General features: G+C 41.8%; 1 protein-coding gene across 1 annotated transcript in view; it reads left to right on the top strand.

Moving 5' to 3' along the window:
* Positions 1 to 14,030, top strand: part of LOC309555404 (protein lifeguard 3-like) — a 57,054-nt gene extending 43,024 nt beyond the window's left edge. Inside the window, exons 7-10 of the mRNA XM_082257418.1 lie at positions 8,054 to 8,141; positions 10,103 to 10,192; positions 12,679 to 12,726; positions 13,203 to 14,030. Coding sequence (XP_082113544.1) covers positions 8,054 to 8,141; positions 10,103 to 10,192; positions 12,679 to 12,726; positions 13,203 to 13,352 — 376 coding nt within the window. The 3' untranslated portion in view covers positions 13,353 to 14,030. The remainder of the gene's footprint in view (positions 1 to 8,053; positions 8,142 to 10,102; positions 10,193 to 12,678; positions 12,727 to 13,202) is intronic.
* Positions 14,031 to 22,331: the final 8,301 nt, after the last annotated feature.

Raw genomic sequence — 22,331 nt, 5'->3', positions numbered from 1 at the left:
AACCCCAACAACTTGGAAAGGTGGATCTCTCTCACACGTACCGACACAGACTATCCCCCAATTTAACTGATCCCCAAAGGTTTTTGATTAAATAGCGGAATAGAAAATATGATCCCAAAAAAGTGTATGTATATCACACGTACACAACCACACTGGGCCCCAATTACTATTGTTTGTACCCCTAAAAGGCTAGATGAGGAGTAGGGGGAGTATGGAACAGGCAGCACCCTCAAACCTTCAGAAGTATGAGATGAACCCCAACAACTTGGAAAGGTGGATCTCTCTCACACGTACCAACACAGACTATCCCCCAATTTAACTGATCCCCAAAGGTTTTTGATTAAATAGCGGAATAGAAAATATGATCCAAAAAAAGTGTATGTATATCACACGTACACAACCACACTAGGCCCCAATTACTATTGTTTGTACCCCTAAAAGGCTAGATGAGGAGTAGGGGGAGTATGGAACAGGCAGCACCCTCAAACCTTCAGAAGTATGAGATGAACCCCAACAACTTGGAAAGGTGGATCTCTCTCACACGTACCGACACAGACTATCCCGCAATTCAATTGATCCTCAAAGGTTTTTATTGAATAGCGGAGTAGGAAATATGATCAAAAAAAGTGTATGTATCTCGCACGTACACAACCACACTAGGCCCCAATTACTATTGTTTGTACCCCTAAAAGGCTAGATGAGGAGTAGGGGGGTATGGAACAGGCAGCACCCTCAAACCTTCAGAAGTATGAGATGAACCCCAACAACTTGGAAAGGTGGATCTCTCTCACACGTACCGACACAGACTATCCCCCAATTTAACTGATCCCCAAAGGTTTTTGATTAAATAGCGGAATAGAAAATATGATCCCAAAAAAGTGTATGTATATCACACGTACACAACCACACTAGGCCCCAATTACTATTGTTTGTACCCCTAAAAGGCTAGGAGTAGGGGGAGTATGGAACAGGCAGCACCCTCAAACCTTCAGAAGTATGAGATGAACCTCAACAACTTGGAAAGGTGGATCTCTCTCACACGTACCAACACAGACTATCCCCCAATTTAACTGATCCCCAAAGGTTTTTGATTAAATAGCGGAATAGAAAATATGATCCCAAAAAAGTGTATGTATATCACACGTACACAACCACACTGGGCCCCAATTACTATTGTTTGTACCCCTAAAAGGCTAGATGAGGAGTAGGGGGAGTATGGAACAGGCAGCACCCTCAAACCTTCAGAAGTATGAGATGAACCCCAACAACTTGGAAAGGTGGATCTCTCTCACACGTACCGACACAGACTATCCCGCAATTCAATTGATCCTCAAAGGTTTTTATTGAATAGCGGAGTAGGAAATATGATCAAAAAAAGTGTATGTATCTCGCACGTACACAACCACACTAGGCCCCAATTACTATTGTTTGTACCCCTAAAAGGCTAGATGAGGAGTAGGGGGGGTATGGAACAGGCAGCACCCTCAAACCTTCAGAAGTATGAGATGAACCCCAACAACTTGGAAAGGTGGATCTCTCTCACACGTACCGACACAGACTATCCCCCAATTTAACTGATCCCCAAAGGTTTTTGATTAAATAGCGGAATAGAAAATATGATCCCAAAAAAGTGTATGTATATCACACGTACACAACCACACTAGGCCCCAATTACTATTGTTTGTACCCCTAAAAGGCTAGGAGTAGGGGGAGTATGGAACAGGCAGCACCCTCAAACCTTCAGAAGTATGAGATGAACCCCAACAACTTGGAAAGGTGGATCTCTCTCACACGTACCAACACAGACTATCCCCCAATTTAACTGATCCCCAAAGGGTTTTGATTAAATAGCGGAATAGAAAATATGATCCAAAAAAAGTGTATGTATATCACACGTACACAACCACACTAGGCCCCAATTACTATTGTTTGTACCCCTAAAAGGCTAGGAGTAGGGGGAGTATGGAACAGGCAGCACCCTCAAACCTTCAGAAGTATGAGATGAACCCCAACAACTTGGAAAGGTGGATCTCTCTCACACGTACCAACACAGACTATCCCCCAATTTAACTGATCCCCAAAGGTTTTTGATTAAATAGCGGAATAGAAAATATGATCCCAAAAAAGTGTATGTATATCACACGTACACAACCACACTAGGCCCCAATTACTATTGTTTGTACCCCTAAAAGGCTAGGAGTAGGGGGAGTATGGAACAGGCAGCACCCTCAAACCTTCAGAAGTATGAGATGAACCCCAACAACTTGGAAAGGTGGATCTCTCTCACACGTACCAACACAGACTATCCCCCAATTTAACTGATCCCCAAAGGTTTTTGATTAAATAGCGGAATAGAAAATATGATCCCAAAAAAGTGTATGTATATCACACGTACACAACCACACTAGGCCCCAATTACTATTGTTTGTACCCCTAAAAGGCTAGGAGTAGGGGGAGTATGGAACAGGCAGCACCCTCAAACCTTCAGAAGTATGAGATGAACCCCAACAACTTGGAAAGGTGGATCTCTCTCACACGTACCAACACAGACTATCCCCCAATTTAACTGATCCCCAGAGGTTTTTGATTAAATAGCGGAATAGAAAATATGATCCCAAAAAAGTGTATGTATATCACACGTACACAACCACACTAGGCCCCAATTACTATTGTTTGTACCCCTAAAAGGCTAGGAGTAGGGGGAGTATGGAACAGGCAGCACCCTCAAACCTTCAGAAGTATGAGATGAACCTCAACAACTTGGAAAGGTGGATCTCTCTCACACGTACCAACACAGACTATCCCCCAATTTAACTGATCCCCAAAGGTTTTTGATTAAATAGCGGAATAGAAAATATGATCCCAAAAAAGTGTATGTATATCACACGTACACAACCACACTAGGCCCCAATTACTATTGTTTGTACCCCTAAAAGGCTAGGAGTAGGGGGAGTATGGAACAGGCAGCACCCTCAAACCTTCAGAAGTATGAGATGAACCCCAACAACTTGGAAAGGTGGATCTCTCTCACACGTACCAACACAGACTATCCCCCAATTTAACTGATCCCCAAAGGTTTTTGATTAAATAGCGGAATAGAAAATATGATCCCAAAAAAGTGTATGTATATCACACGTACACAACCACACTAGGCCCCAATTACTATTGTTTGTACCCCTAAAAGGCTAGATGAGGAGTAGGGGGAGTATGGAACAGGCAGCACCCTCAAACCTTCAGTATGAGATTGTGTTCACTGTACCCCACAAAGATTGAGTTCACTGCACCCCACAATGATTGTGTTCACTGCACCCCACAAAGATTGTGTTCACTGCACCTCACAAAGATTGTGTTCACTGTACCCCCCAAAGATTGTGTTCACTGCACCCCACAAAGATTCTGTTCACTGTACCCCACAAAGATTGTGTTCACTGCACCCCAAAAAGATTGTGTTCACTGCACCCCAAAAAGGATGTTGTTCACTGCACCCCAAAAAGGATTTTGTTCACTGCACCCCAAAAAGGATGTTGTTCACTCCACCCCAAAAAGATTGTGTTCACTGCACCCCAAAAAGATTGTGTTCACTGCACCCCACAAAGGATTTTGTTCACTGCACCCCAAAAAGATTGTGTTCACTGCACCCCAAAAAGGATGTTGTTCACTGCACCCCAAAAAGGATTTTGTTCACTGCACCCCAAAAAGATTGTGTTCACTGCACCCCACAAAGGATTTTGTTCACTGCACCCCACAAAGATTGTGTTCACTGCACACCAAAAAGGATTGTGTTCACTGCACCCCAAAAAGATTTTGTTCACTGCACCCCAAAAAGATTGTGTTCACTGCAGCCCAAAAAGATTGTGTTCACTGCAGCCCAAAAAGATTGTGTTCACTGCAGCCCAAAAAGATTGTGTTCACTGCAGCCCAAAAAGATTGTGTTCACTGCAGCCCAAAAAGATTGTGTTCACTGCAGCTCACACACAGAAAAATGGATGTGGATCACTGACACCTGCCTATCTCCAATCCCACACCACACAGCAATATCGATTGTAGTTTGTAGAACACAGTTTCCCTAAAATTCAGCAGACTCTGTCCCTAACAGGATTGAGAAGAGATCGTAGATCAGGATTGAGTGCAGACCCCACCCCCCACACAGCAATATCGATTGTAGTTTGTAGAAGACACTGACCCTATATAATTCAGCAGACTCTATCCCTAAAATGCCTACAACTCGCCCTGCCTAAACACTCCGACCTGTCCCTCAATTCTATCCGGACACAAATGGTTTTTTCCTGCCTATCTTTCCCTAATCAGCAGCCAGCACGTTGATGTGTGCTCTGTCCCTGAATCTAAGCAGCATAATGACGCCGCTGCGGCTGCCTCGAACTTATAAAGACTTGGTCACATGCTTCAGACGGCCAATCACAGCTACTGAGACATTTGCAGGCATGGCTGGGATGGCTTAAGGCACACCAGTTAAACGATTGTTGATTGGCTGTTGAAAGCCCGCCATGAAAAGAGCGCCAAAGCATGCAAAACCCGGAAATAAAACGACCGAACACGGATTTTTACCCGAACATACAGTAAAGTGTCCGTGTCCGTGTTCGGGTACAAAAAATCCAATTATTCGGTACGAACACGAATAATACAGTCCGTGTTCGCTCAACACTAGTAACTAGTTACAATACTAATATTGTTCACTACACTACTTTACTAGGCTATAGGAAGTAACTACACTACTTTACTAGGCTATAGGAACGCGCTTTCCTGCGTTACCCAAGCCGTGCGATACAATCGTTATTTCGAAGAATAGAGAGGGATGAAGTTTATGACTTTTTGTTGCACTTTATGTTTTATTCTGTTTTTTCAGGTTTTGTTCTCATGTTTCCCAAAGCCTGTGTTTATACAATAAACTCTATGCAGAAAGAGTGTCATGTATCTTCTTCTACACGGTCAATTAAGAAAGAGGAAAGTAAAGTAATAAGTAGTGAAGTTACTTTTCAAATGCAGTAACTAGTAAAGTAATCTCATTACAATTTACAGAAGTAACTAGTAACTAGTTACATTTTTTGAGTAACTACCCCAACACTGACCCGCAGTGGGCCTTATACTCGATAAAACATGTTGTTAGGCCTTCACTTACAGGATCATTCATATTCACAATGCATGTATATGTGACTGCAAACTAAGAGGTTTTTAGCATCTTCTGAGGGGAAATTGCCTCTAAAAAACATCTGTATACTTCTGTGGTTAGTTAGCTTGTTTTTGATATTTTATTCTGTCAACAATGAATGACTGCATACATATAGTCTCCACTCAAAAACCACACTCCCTAAACTCCCAAAATGCATTTCATCCTAATGGGCTTTCTCACAAGGATAGAGTAGATAACCACAGGAGCCAGCACCTGGATGATCTGCGGACATTAACCACTTTGCCGCTGCTCACTAGAGCTCTACTGCGGCAAAGTGGCTCGATAACGTCTGGCGACGTAGACCTACGTCACCAGACATTCCCCTCTCTCGGCGGCGCACACGCCCCCGGAGGCTCACTCCTGCCTTATTCAGTTACAGCGGGAGTCGGGCCAGGGGAGGAGCGGCCGCTGCTCTTCCCCGATCGTCAGGGAATCGAGTGTGGAGATCCGCCTGCTTGTGTAAACACAAGCGGGCGCATCTCCTAAGTGACAGGCAGGGTCAGATTGCAAGGTTCAGCATAGCGATCTGTCCTTGTGTCACATAGTCCCCTCCCCCCACACACGTCAGTAAGCACCAGGCATACATTAACCCCTTGATCACCAATAAAAATTAACCCCTTCCCTGCCAGTGTCATTTTTACAGTAACAGTGCATATTTATAGCACTGATTACTGTAGTAATGTCACTGGTAACCCCAAAAGTGTCAAAAATGTCAGTCAAGGGTCCGATCTGTCCGCCGCAATGTCACAGTCCCGCAAAAAAAATCGCAGATCGCCGCCATTACTCGTTAAAAAAAAAAACACCAAAAATGACAGAAATCTTTCCCTTAGTTAGTAAACGCAATAACGTTTGCGCAAACCAATCAAAATACGCTTATTGCGATTTTCTTTTTACCAAACATAGGTAGTAGAAAACAAATTGGCCAAAAATTTTAAAAAATTTTGATTTTTACATTTTTTTGGGGGGGAATTTCATATAAAAAAATTTGAAAAATATTGTTATTTTTTCAAAATTTATGCTCTTTTTTTGTTTATAGCGCAAAAAGTAAAAATCGCACAGGTGATCAAATACCACCAAAAGAAAGCTCTGTTTGTGGGAAAAAAAGGACGTAAATTTTGTTTGGGTATGGTGTCGCACGACTGCACAATTGTCAGTTAAAGTCGCACAGTGCCGAATCGCAAAAAGTGGCCTGGACGTAAGACAGCAAAATCCTCTGGTGGTAAAGTGGTTAAGAGGTGTAGGTTTGGAATGGTTCCATAGATTTGGATATGTTCTTACTGAACACCTGTAAACACCACAAAAAGCCATAGACGCTGTCCAGCCAGCAATAAGCTAGTAAATGCATAACGTAACATAAGTGAAACTCCACTCACTGAGCCAATCTTCACCACATTGCCTAAGTAATTAAGCCAGATCACTTTGCCCACCATCCTTCTCGGGTTTACCACACCAATTGTCCTGTCTGTCTACAAGGAAAGCTCTCTAACTCCAACTTGATCCCTGTGATGTTCACCATTTGGCAGTTTTGAGGTATCATTGTGACTGGTACTCTTGCAGCCTTGTCAATGACCAAGGTTCATACTTGTCAAATTTCCCCAGTGTCTTCAGCACTGCCCATGCCATTAAATATGTCAATTGACATTCCTGATTTCCTAATGTAAATTCTACTTGCCTGGCTGTGCTTGGCTTGAATACTCCCTGAGTCTCTAACCTGGATCACGCATTCAGAAAACGAATAGAGGATAAGCGCAAAATAATTTATCTCTATACTTGTTCTAAACAAGTCATTCTCAAACTATTAAAGCCATTCTATTAGCCACACAACTAGCATTCCCAGGAGGGGAGTTTAGCAGACATGGGACGGGGTCACACATGTGCAAGTCACAAGCAAGTCTCAATTCTTAACGTTCAAGTCTCAAGCAAGTCCCAAGTTACTGTGGCGAAAAGCAAGCAAGTCAAGTCAAGTCATTTATTTTGGTCAAGTCACAAATCAAGTCAAAATACTGATCCACCCCAATTTTCATCTTTAAATCAGTTAAAAGTCAGTGATCAGGAAAGGTTTTGTTTTATTTTCAACATTAACAAAACTGCTTAGTACTTTTTTCTTGGCATATTAAAGAAACACTTTGAATGTCCAAACAGCTCAAAATCCTTCGTCCAGTCATGTTTCAACACCACAGTCACTAAAAACATGTTAAGTATTTCCATTGTTAAACAACCAGTGTCCTAAAAATCAGAACACACTGAGGTGTTTTTAAGTGAATGTGGTGTCAGAAACATAACAGGCACATTAATTTTGCTTTAACACATTTTGAGAAAATGCAAATATTTAATAACTTAAAAAAGTAAAGTAATTTCGAGTCATATGTCTCAAGTCAAAGTCAAGTCTCAAGTCATGAATACCAAGTCAAAGTCAAGTCGAGTCTTTTATTAATTTTTGTCAAGCAAGTCTCAAGTCCTCAAACTGGTGACTTAAGTCTGACTTAAGTCAAGTCATGTGACTCAAGTCCCCCACCTCTGGAGTTTAGTAATGGAAGCCTTCATACTTCTATTATACCGTTACAGATTAGGCAACCACTGACCTCTGTCCCAGCCCAACCAACTGACCTCTGTCCCGGCCATACCAAAGCCTCTGGGACCAGCTGCATCTCCCTCAGTTACATAGAAACTTAAAAGACGTCTCCTCATGTGTCCCCATTTTGAGTGCTCACGTATTTCAACCCCCAACCAGAAAGTACCCCTTACTTGGCTACTAACCTTAAGCAAGATCCTTCATCCATCATCTACTTCCAATATGAAGTCTTCACTTATCAGTGAAGACTGAGCAGTATATTTTTTTCCTGATTTGTGCTCTTTTGTTTCCAGGTTTTTTGACGCTGATGCTGTGATGTGGGCTACAGGAGCCACCATTGTTGTTTCATTGGGTCTCACCCTGTTTGCACTACAGACAAAGGTAATAAAACATAATATATGTTGAAAAATATGGTAAATTTTCTTACCCTCTGTCTCTCTGCTATCTTCATGGGAGAAACAAATGGATAAAATCTACACCTTTAGATAATAAATCCAGCCAATTTTCTATTTTATTTTTGTTTTTAGTTTTGAATTGAGAGGGCATGAGTTTCTTCTTGTTTCTGTGATACCGGACAGGAAGGTATGGACATCTGTGAAAGCATTCCCAGGATTTCCGACCCTTCCTTACTCTACTATTAATATGTTTTTTTTCTATCTCATCTGCCCTCTGTCCCAATAGGGACATAGACAGATAAAAGCCTTCCTTGTTCTATAAAAAAAAAAATGAAAAATGTAGGCTTGAACCTTACACTTTTTCTGTCACAGCTGTTTGTTTTTCTTTTTCCACACATGTTAAATGGCACATTTTAGGCCTGCAGGATAGTTAAAAACCCACAAACCAATATTTATTTTCCTAAAGCAGAGACCCTGAAGAATAAAATGGCAGGAGTTGTAGTTTTGCAATAATATTAGCACAACTGTTTATCATATTTTCAGTAAAAAAACACACAAACTTTCATTTTAGTGCACAAAACAAAATATATCACCCAATTATTTGAGTAAAATATAATAGATGACGTTTGTGTTGATTAAATAGATGGCAAACTTGTCAAGCCTTAAAGAGGAAGTAAACTCTATGTAAAAAAATCTCTTTTTTCCCCCTGTGAAGTAAATACATAATGTGCTAGTATGCCTTGCATACTAGCTCATTATGTGACACTTACCTGCTTTGAAGCCTGCGTTGTCCCTGCTGCTGGCCGCATCCATGTTCACCCGTCTTCTTCCGGGTCTGCGGACTCCGGCAGTATTACTGGCCGGAGCCGCGTGACGCCGCCAGTCACGGCACAGGGCTCTGAAGAAACGGCACGGGCGGCCATTTCTTCAGAGCGCATGCGCCGATGACGTCATCGGCTGCATGCACTGTAAATATCTCCTAAACGGTGCATGTTTAGGAGATGTTTACAGCACCTTTAGGTAAGCCTTAATATCGGCTTACCTATAGGTAAAGGTAGTTAAAGTGGGTTTACAACCACTTTAAAACTTTTGTCTGTGAAATGGTGACAAAATTCTCTACCCAAAATTGTCTATTGATGCTGCTTTAAGTCTTTACAGTTTACAGACAACCGTTAATGGTGGCCCTTAAATTGCTAATACTGTGGTAATACCTAACGTGTAGCACAATTTTTTTATACATAGGAGCACCCGTCATGCGAATGTTCATGTTATATATATATATATATATATATATATATATATATATATATACTTTAAAGTTTTTTTATTATTTTTTAACTTCAGTTATTTCAACTTTTTTTTTATTAACTTTATTGCTATCACATAGGTGACTGACAAGCTATGTTATGTGTTTGCACAATGGAAGTGACAGGTTGTCTTTAATGGGACATAAGGGGATCTTCACTGATTATCCTTCAGTCTTTCCCACTGACACCCACCATGGATGTCCCAGGTGCCCAGTAGGGACATTGGACCTTGGGGTACATGGTGGTTCAGGTGGAGGGAGCGACAGGTTACCGCACCCGTGTCTCTAAAGCCGCCAATATCACTTCTACAAGACATACGACAGTCAGCTGCTAAAATAATACTGCTTCTGCCAATGCAAGCCTTACGTCCGCGACAACAGGATGAGCAGTACACTTGCATACTGTAAATGTGGAATATTTCTTTAGCAATATAAGTAGTTGCAATTACGTGCTTGTAATTATTTTCAGCCATCCTTTTTCATTAAGTTTTGTTTAGGTTTGCTGATCATTTTAATTAATTCGGTCATCTTTGCTATAGAGTCCATTCATTTAATCATTCATTTTTTGCATGTAGTTCATTGATGTTGTATGTGTTACCTGTATAGTAAGAGCTGATGTATGTCATACTCTTTCCCTTTAGTGGGATTTTACTATCCTGTCTGGAGGTCTGATGGTTGCTTTCTTGGTGTTATTATCTTTTGGGATACTGGCTGCCATCTTCAGATCATATGTAAGTAATCTTACAAACCCACGCTCATTTTCCACTTCAGAATATTCTTTATACTATAAATAAAAAAAAAAATCAAACGGTGGATATTTTCTTTCAGCATTAAAGCAGACCTCTTGTGACAACTCCATCTTTTGTTCTTTTATTAAATGCTATCCAGGTTACATGAATATTGGTTGAAGGTGTTAAAATGCTTACAAGGCTGCAGGTCACAAGTCTCTGCCTAAGTGGGGGAGTGACTCTTAGGGCAATCAGTGGCTCTACCTGATTAGTGTTCCTACCCATTTGACAGAGACAACATGCCCATATATTGGAAGTCACAATTTGGTATCTAGAGCCAACCAGTCGCCAACCAGTGGTCCATGGACCACCGATGATGCACGAGAAAATGTAGGTGGTCCCCAGGGGCTCTGCCGCAAATTAACATTGTGGCAGATGTATACCGCCTAATGTTGTTTCCAGTGTTGTTCTCAATGCGCGCCGACAGTCAATACTGATACCCGATGCCTCCTTTGTAGTTCTTGCTCCTGTTAACTCAGAGGGAGGCACTGGGAGTAGTGCAGAGAGTAGGAGGTGAAGAAAGAGGGGACTTCCAATGGCAGTGCTGATCACAGACTGTGGGAGGGATCATGGAGCTCGAGCACATGGCTGAATAAGAAGGTGAGATCAAATGATGAGTCTATGTAAGGCAGCAGTGTGATGCAGAGCATGTAGGGAGTAGAGGGGGGCAGAGAGCTGGAGCATTGTGTGTAAAAAGCATGTAAAATTCATGTTAATGGTCCGGGGGATTTAAAATTGAGAGTTTAGTCCGCGAGGTCCGGAAGGTTGGTAACCACTGATCTGGAGTACCCTGTAAGTTTTTTAAACATTTTATTTCATATATTCATGGATCTAAAAATTTACTTCACAGTGGGGGGGGGGGGGGGGGAGTATGAGAATTTCCTTTAATGAAAAATAGAAACAAAGAATGGTCTGACACTGTCAATTATAAACACCTCCATCCCTAAATACAACTACGAAGAGAATAGCCCTAGTGGGACTTTAAATGAGGTGGATATAGGGTCACAAGTGTAAAATGATGATTTTATTGAGTAAAAACATACAATGCATGTACCAGCAAGCAAAGTGCAAGAAAAAATACACCTGATAGGATTACAGCAGCAGAGATGCATAGAGGTCAAGAATCTTGTTATAAAATTGAATAAAGTGAAAACATACAATGAGTATAATGCATGTACTGATAAACATTAATAAATTGCATATAAAGCATAACAAGGTTACAATGACAGTATTGCATGTTGAGAAATATCATGTATTAAAATTCGACGCGTTTCGTGGGTCTGTTGCCCACTCATCAGGAGTATGCATGAGTAAGCCTGTCAAAAAAGGAAAAGTAGTGTGTATTGTTAACTCTGATAAACATAATAATTGGCCAGCAAGCATGGATTTTCGACAAGTGTCTAACCCAAGTGGGGAAACCATACTTACATCAGGCCATATTGGACTGGCAAAAACACTGCTACCAAGTGGTGGAGGTGCCAAAAGTCTGACCCGGGAGCTGAAGGGACTGAGATCCACGGAAACAAGGTGGGGACCAGGTGAGAAGACTTGTAGTGAAAGATATCCTGTCATGCTTCATGGCATGACACTGACCAAAAACAGATGAGTATCTGTGTCAGAATATAAGGAATACATTGTATCACACAGTAATGGCAGATAGAGTAAAAAAAGTAAAAAAGCATCACAATAAGGACTGTAGGGAAAAGCAAATGGGGAAAGAGGAAAAGGAGTGCAGGGTCCCACCATAGTGTGTTGATCTGAATAATACTACTAATACACTACGGGGTGAAAAAACAAAAAGTTGTCCAAAATAGAGTCTTTATTAAAGTTTTGCAAGAGAATAATTCAATCTTCAGTGTAAACCATCACCAGAAAAGAGAAGACTCAATCTTACCAGGTGAATATGACTCTCAAAGTTTGGAGAGTCGTGTAGTGCTTTAAAATTGCATACAGATCCACACTCCCAGCCTCCAAGTGTCTCCCTCTGCAAAAGTGGTCCTCCTTCGGGGGGTGTATATCATCGCAGGTCTCTCCTCCCATTCAAGGATCTATGTGTGCAGATAAGTACCAATAAAGAGATCACAAGCTCCACAGAGTGGGAAAATTGATTACGTTTGACTAAAATCACTTAAGTTGCATGTACAAGTAAAACAAAAGGAACGTTGTATACAAACATCTGATTTGATAAAAACCCTGCACTTCCAGTTCACGTCTGGTTAAGAATGATGACGTCACAACAGGCTCCACCCTATGGGTTTTGTCACAAATTACATCTTCTGGGGCATGGAGGGATTATATATGTCACTTGCTGTGAAGAATATCTCATAGCGGCTTATAATAATATTGTTCCCTTAAGCTTGGTCACTGTTTGGGTTGTTAGTATATTTATGTGTTGGTCTAAATCCCAGCCTTTGTTTTTTTTCTTCCAGTGGCTGAGCATTGTCTATGCATGCATTGGGACATTTGTATTTGGGATGGTAAGTAATATTTTTCTTAACTGGAGCTTAGCCATCAAACTGTTGCAGAGAGGAAAGTGTTGTAAAGTTTGCACAAGAGGCATTGGTGGATATCCAGTGCAATTGGTAAAATTGTGAATTTTCTGACTGGGGATGACAGGAGGCTTGCATTAAACAGATTTAGGTAAACCAGGTCAAATAGAAAGTGTAGATCTAATCAGCAGTAACATGGATAGCAAACTAAAACATAAACAAAGTTTTGGTTTTTAGATTAACGTTAAACTGAATGACACTCTAGGGACCACTTTATATTAAATGCCCAGGGTATAGTACCAAAAGCTGTCTGTGGCTGTGTAGCATATACACACTTTTATGGTTCAAAATATTTATTTTACCACAAAAGACCTTTGCATTAACCTCTGTGAATTTTATACAATTAAACTAATCTTCACACATACAGTACATACAGTAACAACATCATTTTTGTTTCTTTTCAGTACCTGGTTTTTGATACTCAGTTGATTCTCGGAGGGAAACATCGATACACGGTGAGCCCAGAGGAATACATCTATGCCACCCTCAACATTTATGTGGACATTATAAACCTCTTCCTGCTGCTTCTGACAATTTTCGGTTTATGTCGTTAAGAGATTTTTATAACTTCTGCTATTGGTCAGAAAATATCTGGAAAAGGCAGAAGAAGGACTGTTGGTGGAGCCCATTACTGTACCTTAAACAATGGCATTAAACCTATTACTGACTTATCCAACTATTATAGCAGTGTGCAACTATTTTCTACATGCAGTAGTGACAATATGCCCCAGGCATAGTTTCATCACTATACTGATATTTTTTTTAGATTTTTAAAGGTAACCTGTTGTTAGGCTAAATAGTTATGTGACTAGCTTTGGATGTAATTTTCCATCTTCTGACTTTTAAGCTGCATTCTTGTTCTTTGGAATTGACTCCGGTGTAATTCTAAACAGATGCTTCATTATCTCAAAACACAGAGTTGGAGTTTCATGGGAGCTTTCATCGAAGGCTAATCACACAGGCATATAGCTAGGTGACAGATTCCTTTTAAGTTATTTATTTTTTATAGTAAGATTTTACCTGAATTTATAGTTATATGTTGTAAAAATAACTGTACTAACAAACATGAAATAATAAAACCATTTCCCACCTTGCAGTGTGGAGGGATATTTGCTCTCTTTTTGCACATTGAAATGTTATTCTCTTCCATCCATCCTGTGCAAAGCCTGACCTCTGTATATTTACTACTGTGAAATGTTTTTTGTTTTTTTCTGTGAAGGATTGAAAATGTTAAAAAGAACCTGTTTGTAAAAATACAATTTGATTAAAAAAAAAAAAAAAAAGAAATAGAATGGTCTGTATAAAATATCAGTCCATATCTTATTATCATAGACCTTTATGCAAATACTTTAGATATTTAAAAGTGAACTTTTGCCCAGGCTGTGAAAAATCAAGTTTTTATTCATAAAAAATAGTAAATTCACCTTTCGTATAACGGGCTGCACACCAAAGATATTCAATTGCAGCCACGGTTATTGCAAAGACTGTTCACTGCAGTGTGTTGTCATTGTAATAAACCTTGGCTTGAGTCGAGTGTCTTTGGTGTTCGGCCTGTTTTGTTGGATTGTGGATTACAGTGGAACAAGAGTGGACTCCAGGGCCTTGGCACTGGACTGATTGCAGGGAATCAAGGAGGATACAGGATGGCCTGTGATTAGTGAAGGGTTGGATTCATCTAACAAGAAGTAAATTAGCTTTAAACAAGCCATGAGTGTCCTCTGTAGCTGACAACGCTAGGCTACACTGCTTTGCAACTAGTAGCGGGGTGGTTAGCCTGTCATTTACTCTACTTTAGTTGGTTGTTGCACTTCCTCTCAGGCCTATAAGATCCTACAAGCCAACAGAAGGAGCTTGCATGGCAGGTTGACAACTCCGCTGCTAATTGAGAAGCAGTGGCTTATACTGGGTACACGCGGGTCTAAAATTGGCCAGTTCAGCATTAACAGGTCGGCATTAGTTCAGTGTGTACAGCTGTCTGTCTGGCAGAAGCCAATCTAACAATAGGCTTTTGTCGAAGGGACATGCGGAAAACTAGTATCCAATCAGCGCTTACAGCCAATAGCTGTGTTCTGGCGGGGGCGCACAAAGGGTCAGCGGGGGAGATTGCCGTACCAACATCGTGGTTTTTCTTAATTTAGCCTGCTGGGTTGTACAAAGAAAAAAAAAACTAGCTGTGTGTACCAGGCTTCAGTGTTGTCAGCCTGTAACAGAAAATGCTGTTAATGGCAGGATCTCCAGGTAAGAAAAAACAAGAGTCATGTGAGTAACTTATTTAGAGAGATCTAAACCTAAATTTTCTTTGATGATGTGGGCTCCGCTTTAACCAGTAACATTGTCTGAACACAGGTGTGTAAAACCATGTCTATAAATGAAAAAACAGTTGCCATTATGTGATCTCCTGTAAATATACAGTGCATCCAGAAAGTATTCACAGCGATTCACTTTTTCCACATTTTGTTATGTTACAGCCTTATTCCAAAATTGATTAAATTCATTATTTTCCACAAAATTCTACAAACAATACCCCATAATGACAATGTGAAAGAAGTTTGTTTGAAATCTTTGCAAATTTATTAAAAATAAAAAACAAAAAAAAATCAAATGTACATGAGTAATCACAGCCTTTTGCCATGACACTCAAATTGAGCTTAGGTGCATCCGGTTTCCACTGATCATCCTTGAGATGTTTCTTCAACCTGTGGTAAATTCAGTTGATTGGACATGATTTGTAAATGCACACACCTGTCTATATAAGGTCCCACAGTTAACAGTGCACATCAGAGCACAAACCAAGCCATGAAGTCCAAGGAATTGTTTCTAGACCTCTGAGACAGGATTGTATTGATGCTCAGAACTGGAGAAGAGTACAGAAAAATGTCTGCAGCATTGAAGGTCCCAATGAGCATAATGGCCTCCATCATTCGTAAATGGAAGAAGTTTGGAACCACCAGGACCCTTCCTAGAGTGGGCTGCCCTTCCAAACTGATCAATTGTTGGAGAAGAGCCTTAGTCAGGGAGGTGACTAAGAACCCAATGGTCACTCAGACAGAGCTCCAGTGTTTCTCTGTGGAGAGAGGAGAACCTTCCAGAAAAACAACCATCTCTGCAGAACTCCACCAATCAGGCCTGTATGATAGAGTGGTCAGACAGAAGCCACTCCTCAGTAAACGGCACATGACAGCCCACCTGGAGTTTGCCAAAAGGCACCTGAAGGACTCTCAGACCATGAGAAACAAAGTTCCCTGGTCTGATGAAACAAAGATTGAACTCTTTGGCCTGAATGGCAAGCGTCATGTCTGGAGGAAACCAGGCCAATACCATCCTTACAGTGAAGCATGGTGGTGGCAGCATCATGCTGTGGGGATGTTTTTCAGCGGCAGGAACTAGGAGACTAGTCAGGATTGAGGGAAAGATTAATGCAGCAATGTACAGAGACATTCTTGATGAAAACCTGCTCCAGAGCGCTCTGGACCTCAGACTGGGGCGAAGGTTCATCTTCCAACAGGACAACGACCCTAAGCACACAGCCAAGGTAACAAAGGATTGGCTATGGGACAACTCTGTGAATGTCCTCGAGTGGCCCAGCCAGAGCCCAGACATGAACCCGACTGAACATCTCTGGAAAGATCTGAAGATGGCTGTGCACCGATGCTCCCCATCCAACCTGATGGAGATTGAGAGGTTCTGCAAAGAAGAATGGGAGAAACTGCAAAGGCTGTGAATACTTATGTACATGTGATTTTTTTCATTTTTTATTTTTAATAAATTTGCAAAGATTTCAAACAAACTTGTTTCACATTGTCATAATGGGGTATTGTTTGTAGAATTTTGAGGAAAATAATGAATTTAATCCATTTTGGAATAAGGCTGTAACATAACAAAATGTGGAAAAAGTGAAGCGTTGTAAATACTTCTGTATTTTGGGCACATAAAACAAGCACATTACTGCAGCATGTAGTAAGTGGTACAGATTCCTTTTAAAGTTGAGTTCCAGTCCCCCAATTCCTTTTTCTTTCAATACTCCGCTGTAATTGTGTCTACTTCAGCAGCAACATTTAGATAATGTCATTAATGTGGTCCTTTTTTAATGTTTTTTTTTTCTCTTTATTGCTTTTGTAAAAAAAAAAAAAAAACAATTTATATAAAACCGAGCCTATTGGGCATACCCAGGCTCAATATTCATGAAAAAAACAGCAAGATAAAACATAACAACAATAGTGCCTAAAATGGCACTGAAACTAGTAGTACACCTCATTAGCTACCCTAGGTCATTATAGGATGTTGGTGTCCATCTATTTAGGGTCCAGAGCAAGGCAAGTCAAACATTGTCCCCATAATTATTCTTACGCCTACTGGAACAAAGAAGATGTAGCTACTTAACTCGAAAGGTCTGGGTCCTTTAGTAGAAGGGGCCTCAATCCAAATATCCCACACTTTGTGGAATTTTTTAGGGCATCCTCTTGATAGGTAAGTTGTCTTGTATAATGGTAACTGAGAGGTAACTAGCTTTTTTCAAATAGTTAAAGTAGGGGCAGCTGTAGACTTCCATTGAAGAACAATAACCTTCCTTGCATAAAACAGCAGTATTCCAATAAGGGCCCTTGAGGCCCAGGGATAGGCTAAGGAGTCCACCAGACCCAACAAACAGATCTCTACTGTTTTGAGGTATCTGAATGTTAGTCACTGAATGAATAAACAATGTCTCAGCTCCCCAAAACTGTTGCGTATGGGGGCACTGCCATAAAATGTGGATGTAATCCGCTGGGTCTTCTGAATACTGCCAGCACACCACAGGGACAGAAGGATAGATTTGCATAAGGGCAGGGCTTTTTTTCAGCGGAAAGCAGGGGAACGCAGTTCCGGCACCTCCAGAACTGAATGTATGTATATAATGTATGTTGCTGGGGGTCAGTTGTTGCTGGGAGGGAGGTACTGTAGAGGAAGGGGTCTATTGATGCTGGCTACTGAGGAACCTTTTATTGCTGGAAGGGATCTATTTTTGAAGGGGGGGTCTATTGTTGCTGGTAGGGATCTATTGTTGCTGGGGGTGAATCTTATGTTGCTGGGAGGGATGTACTGTTGAGGGAGGGGTATTTGTTGCTGGCTGCTGTCTATTAATGTTGGCTGTTGGGAGTCTATTGTTGCTGGGGTGGATATATTGTCATTGGAGTGTCCATTGTTGCTAGATCTATTTTACTGTCTTTCTTGTTATCATTAACAAATTCTATACAAAATACTTAGCACCACAAAATAATACTTGGGTCTGTATTCTCTAAAAGGGGCGGTATTGGGAGGTGGGTAATGGGTGGAACCAAGGAACGGTTCTTGGAGGTGGGTAAGGGGCAGAGGCGAAGGGTGACTTAAAAAAGAAGAATTCCTGAACCTATTCTCTGAGAAAAAAAGCCCTGCATAAGGGTATATTCGTATATAAGCGTGAAGGAGTAAGATAAGTTTGATGTAAAATTTGACATAAACTCGATGTAAAATGTTAAATTGCACGAGTCTGTCCTTAGCTGAGACTGGCTGCAGAAAGGGACATTCCCATGTTTCATCCCAACTCTCATCATCCATCCCAGGGAAATCCAGAACCCATTTAGCTCTAAGAGCCTCAAATCCCCAATGGACAGAGGGAAGCAAAACCTTATATGTGTTGGAGAGAGGTTTAATCAAAATATCGTCCCAGTCTCAAGGCTAGAGGTGTAAAAGGCTGCCAGTTGCACCTCAGATTGTGTCTGAAATGCATGCCTGAGCTGCAAATATCTAAAGAAGTAGACGTTAAGAAGCTCAAACTGCTCTTTCAGAACATTAAAAGTCTTTAAGTTCCCACCTGAGCAGATTTGATCTGGGTATTTCATGCCCTTTACTGCCCAGACCTGGGGGGTCGGGTATTGATGCAAATTCGAGAAGTTCCAGATTAAGCCAAAATGGGGTATATGGAGAAATGTGCCCATGGGGAACAGGTCACTCTACTCGGGTTACTGACCAAGCCCTTAAGACAGCATTCATTGCAGTTGTCAAGGGAAGGTGTGTATGTGGACCTCTGTACAGAAGATTTTTAAGCACCTCATAGGAGCCTATATACAGGATGCCTCCAAGGCCACAGCGGCATTGGAGTCATCTGCTATCAGCCAATTGTGGGCGTGCAGCATCATAGTGGCCAAAAAATACTTGTAAAGATCGGGACATGCCAACCGACCCTGCAGCCAGGTTATTTGTAACATTTTCAATTTAAACCTCGGTTGTTGTGAACCCCAAAGAAAAGAACTCAAACTGGAGTTAACACGGGGGAATATCGTAACACATAAAGAAACCCAGGTAGTAATTTTATCCTAATTAGATTAATTTGGCCCAGTAAAGATAGTGGGAGGTCTTTTATTTGATCTTCATGTTTCTCAGTAGAGAGACTAAATTCAATTCACAATAATCCGAGGAGAGTGGAGAAATCACTATGCCTAGATACCGATTTTATCTGCACACAACAGATCAGATTGAGATCAGCCATTTGACCAGCAGCAGGGTCAATGGGCAGTGTTTGCGATTTCTCCCAGTTAACCTTCAATCCAGAAAACTTAGAGAAGTCAGAAAGAATATGTAGAGCCTCCTTAAAGGAGGGCCTCGGGTCATTTATAAAATAGTGTGGAGGTCATCCGTATACATGGCTAATTTTTCCACTATAGTTCTTACTCCGAAGCCTGTTACTGTAGTTGCACATTTCTTGGCCATTGCCACTTGCTCCATCACCACCGCATTTATTTTATGTTTAAATCGTGGAAAACTAACCTGATCTCGGAAGAAGGGAGGGTCCATCTCTGCTGTGGGCATCTGAAGCCCTTTTGTCTTCATTTCCGGGATTCGGTGCAGCTCCCGATCTTACGCCTGCGCAGCAATGCCACTGCGCAGCACTGTTTCAGTATTAGGTGATTCCCTTGGAATCCTGGGATAGATGACCCCAATATCCCAGAAGTCCATGCGAATCACCTAGTGAAGAAATCGCCTAGGTGGCCGCAGCCTACCAAATGAGGTATTTACAAAAAAAAATTGCCATTTATAGTAGCTTTCCAGAATGATTGGACATTTAAAAAAATGAGTGGAACTCTGCTTTATACTATAGTCACTGTGAAATAATAGATATTTTGTCACAAATTGCTTGATAGAGCAGTTCACAATATCTGTATAATTAGAGATATAAGACAGCGCCTGGAATCGTTCAGATAAACTGAATGCAGTGGAAGGAGATGGAACACACAAGGGTGGATGGCAACACCAAAAACTCCCAAGGCAGGCCAGATCTCCAAATTATAGCAGGGGGAGCTCAGCATTGGGCCTGACTCAGCCCACCAGGTTTCACCTATAGCTAAAATATCACATATGCCTATAATCCTGTGAACCAGGGGTCAGCATTATGACACAGTGAGGGGTCAGGAGATGGGGCTGAATTTTCCTGGTGAGACAGCTTGTGCCAAAACATGAGTCAAGGTTTACACAGTTCAGGAGGATTGTGCAATGGAGCTCCGATGACGCTGTGTTTCGGTATGAGGAGCCAAGGTGTGGTGCTGATTGGGGACGTGGCAAAAACCGTGATATTTCACCTTCTATTAGAGATAAAATGTAAATCAACAAGAGTACATTAGATAAGGAGATGTAAAAATGGAAAATTGTTATCAAATACTTACCGTAATTTTCCTTTCCTGATGGACTCCATGGCAGCATACGTTCGGGTAGGCCCCGCCTCCTCTCCTACCTCATAGGACCCCACTCCCATAAATCTTTGCTCCCTTTCAGCATCAGTGTTCTGTAACTAGCCTACTCAGGAATTGGGAGGGGACTCCTGCTGCCATGGAGTCCATCAGGAAAGGAAAATTACGGTAAGTATTTGATAACAATTTTCCATTTTCCTGACAGACTCCATGGCAGCATACGTTCGGGAAATAACTCGCTATACACTCCCGGGTGGGAAGATGCTGAACAAAAAAAAAAAAAACTTTAATTGGCACTGTCAACAGACAAGACTTGAACGCCAAAATTAACGGAAGATAAGGCAGCAGGTTCAATACAATAATGGGAAAGGAAAGTATTGACAGACGACCAGGATGCTGCCTTGCAGATCACGTCGGGCGCGACGTGTTTGGAAGCTGCCCAAGACGTAGCAACGCTTCTTGTAGAGTGAGCTGTAACCGCCTCTGGAGGAGCCAAGCCCTTTGCTCTATACGCCCATTGGATAGCCTGGACAATCCACGCAGCCACTGCTCTGGAAGATGCACGCATACCCTTCTTTTTGCCATGGAGAAGAACGAAAAGGAAATCCGATTGGCGGAAGGATGATGTGGCTTCTAAATATTGACTTAGAGTATTACCCACATCTAGAGGATGGACTGGAGATTCCTCATTAGTTCTGAAGGTGGGAAGAACTATCTCAGCATTCTCATGAAAGACAGAGGTCACTTTTGGATTTGACCCCAGCATAGGGATTAGGACTACTCTGTCTTGAAAGAAGGTCAAAAAAGGCTCTTTGTAACCTAAATTGTGTATCTCAGAAACCCTCTTAGCGGAGGTAATGGCCACCAAAAATGCTGTCTTCAATGTAAGCTCCTTGACTGACATGGAAGCGACTTCCTTTGAAGAAAAAAAGTCCAAAACTAATGGAAGGTCCCATTTTGGGAATCTCGGCTTTCTCTGAGGCCTGAGCCTGACTGCGCCCTTAAAGAATTGCTGAATCAGGTGATGGCTTGCCCACTGAATTCCGGTGAAGGCTGAAATGGCGGAAACTTGCACCCGGAGAGAACTGACTGAGAGGGGCAGATCCAGACCAGATTGCAAAAAACTTAGAATCTGCTGAATAGTAGGTGTATCTACTGGACCTGACCTCTGGGCCTGATGACTCATGAACCTGGCCCATATCCTCTCATATACCCTGTTGGTGCTAGGTCTTCTTGAACTCAAGAGAGTCGGAATCACCTCTTCTGGACATCCGAGAGCTTCCAACCTCCCCCTCTCAAGAACCAGGCCCTGAGGTGCAGACGTGCAGGGCATGGGTGCAGAGTAGGACCCTGAGATAGAAGATCCGGCCTGATAGGTAGAGGGATTGGATCCCTGAAGCTGAGAAGGGTCAGCAAGGGAAACCATGGCCTGTTGGGCCAGAAGGGGATTATTGCTACAATCTCTACTTCCTCCATCTTCAATCTCCGCAGGAATTGGAGTACTATTGGTACTGGTGGAAAAGCATAAGCAGACTGGAACTTCCATCTGTCCGTGAGGGCATCCACTCCGAAGGCTCGAGGATCTCTGAACCTCGTGTAGTACTTCCGAAGTTTCTTGTTGCGTGGACTCGCAAACAGATCCACCTCTGGCGAAATCCCCAGGGACAGGACCCAGTCGAATACCTCCTGATGGAGGGACCACTCGTTGTTGTCTAGATGGAAACGGGATAGGAAGTCTGCTTCCACATTCAACACTCCTGGAACAAAGACCGCTGAAAGATTGGCCAGATGATGCTGGGCCCATGTCATGATCGGCTCTGTTTCTTGGAGAAGAGA

The sequence above is a fragment of the Pelophylax lessonae genome (assembly GCF_965119305.1).
Source record: "Pelophylax lessonae genome assembly, chromosome: 5".
In the NCBI taxonomy this organism is placed as follows: Eukaryota; Metazoa; Chordata; class Amphibia; order Anura; family Ranidae; genus Pelophylax; species Pelophylax lessonae.
This window is presented reverse-complemented; position numbering and strand designations above follow the sequence as displayed.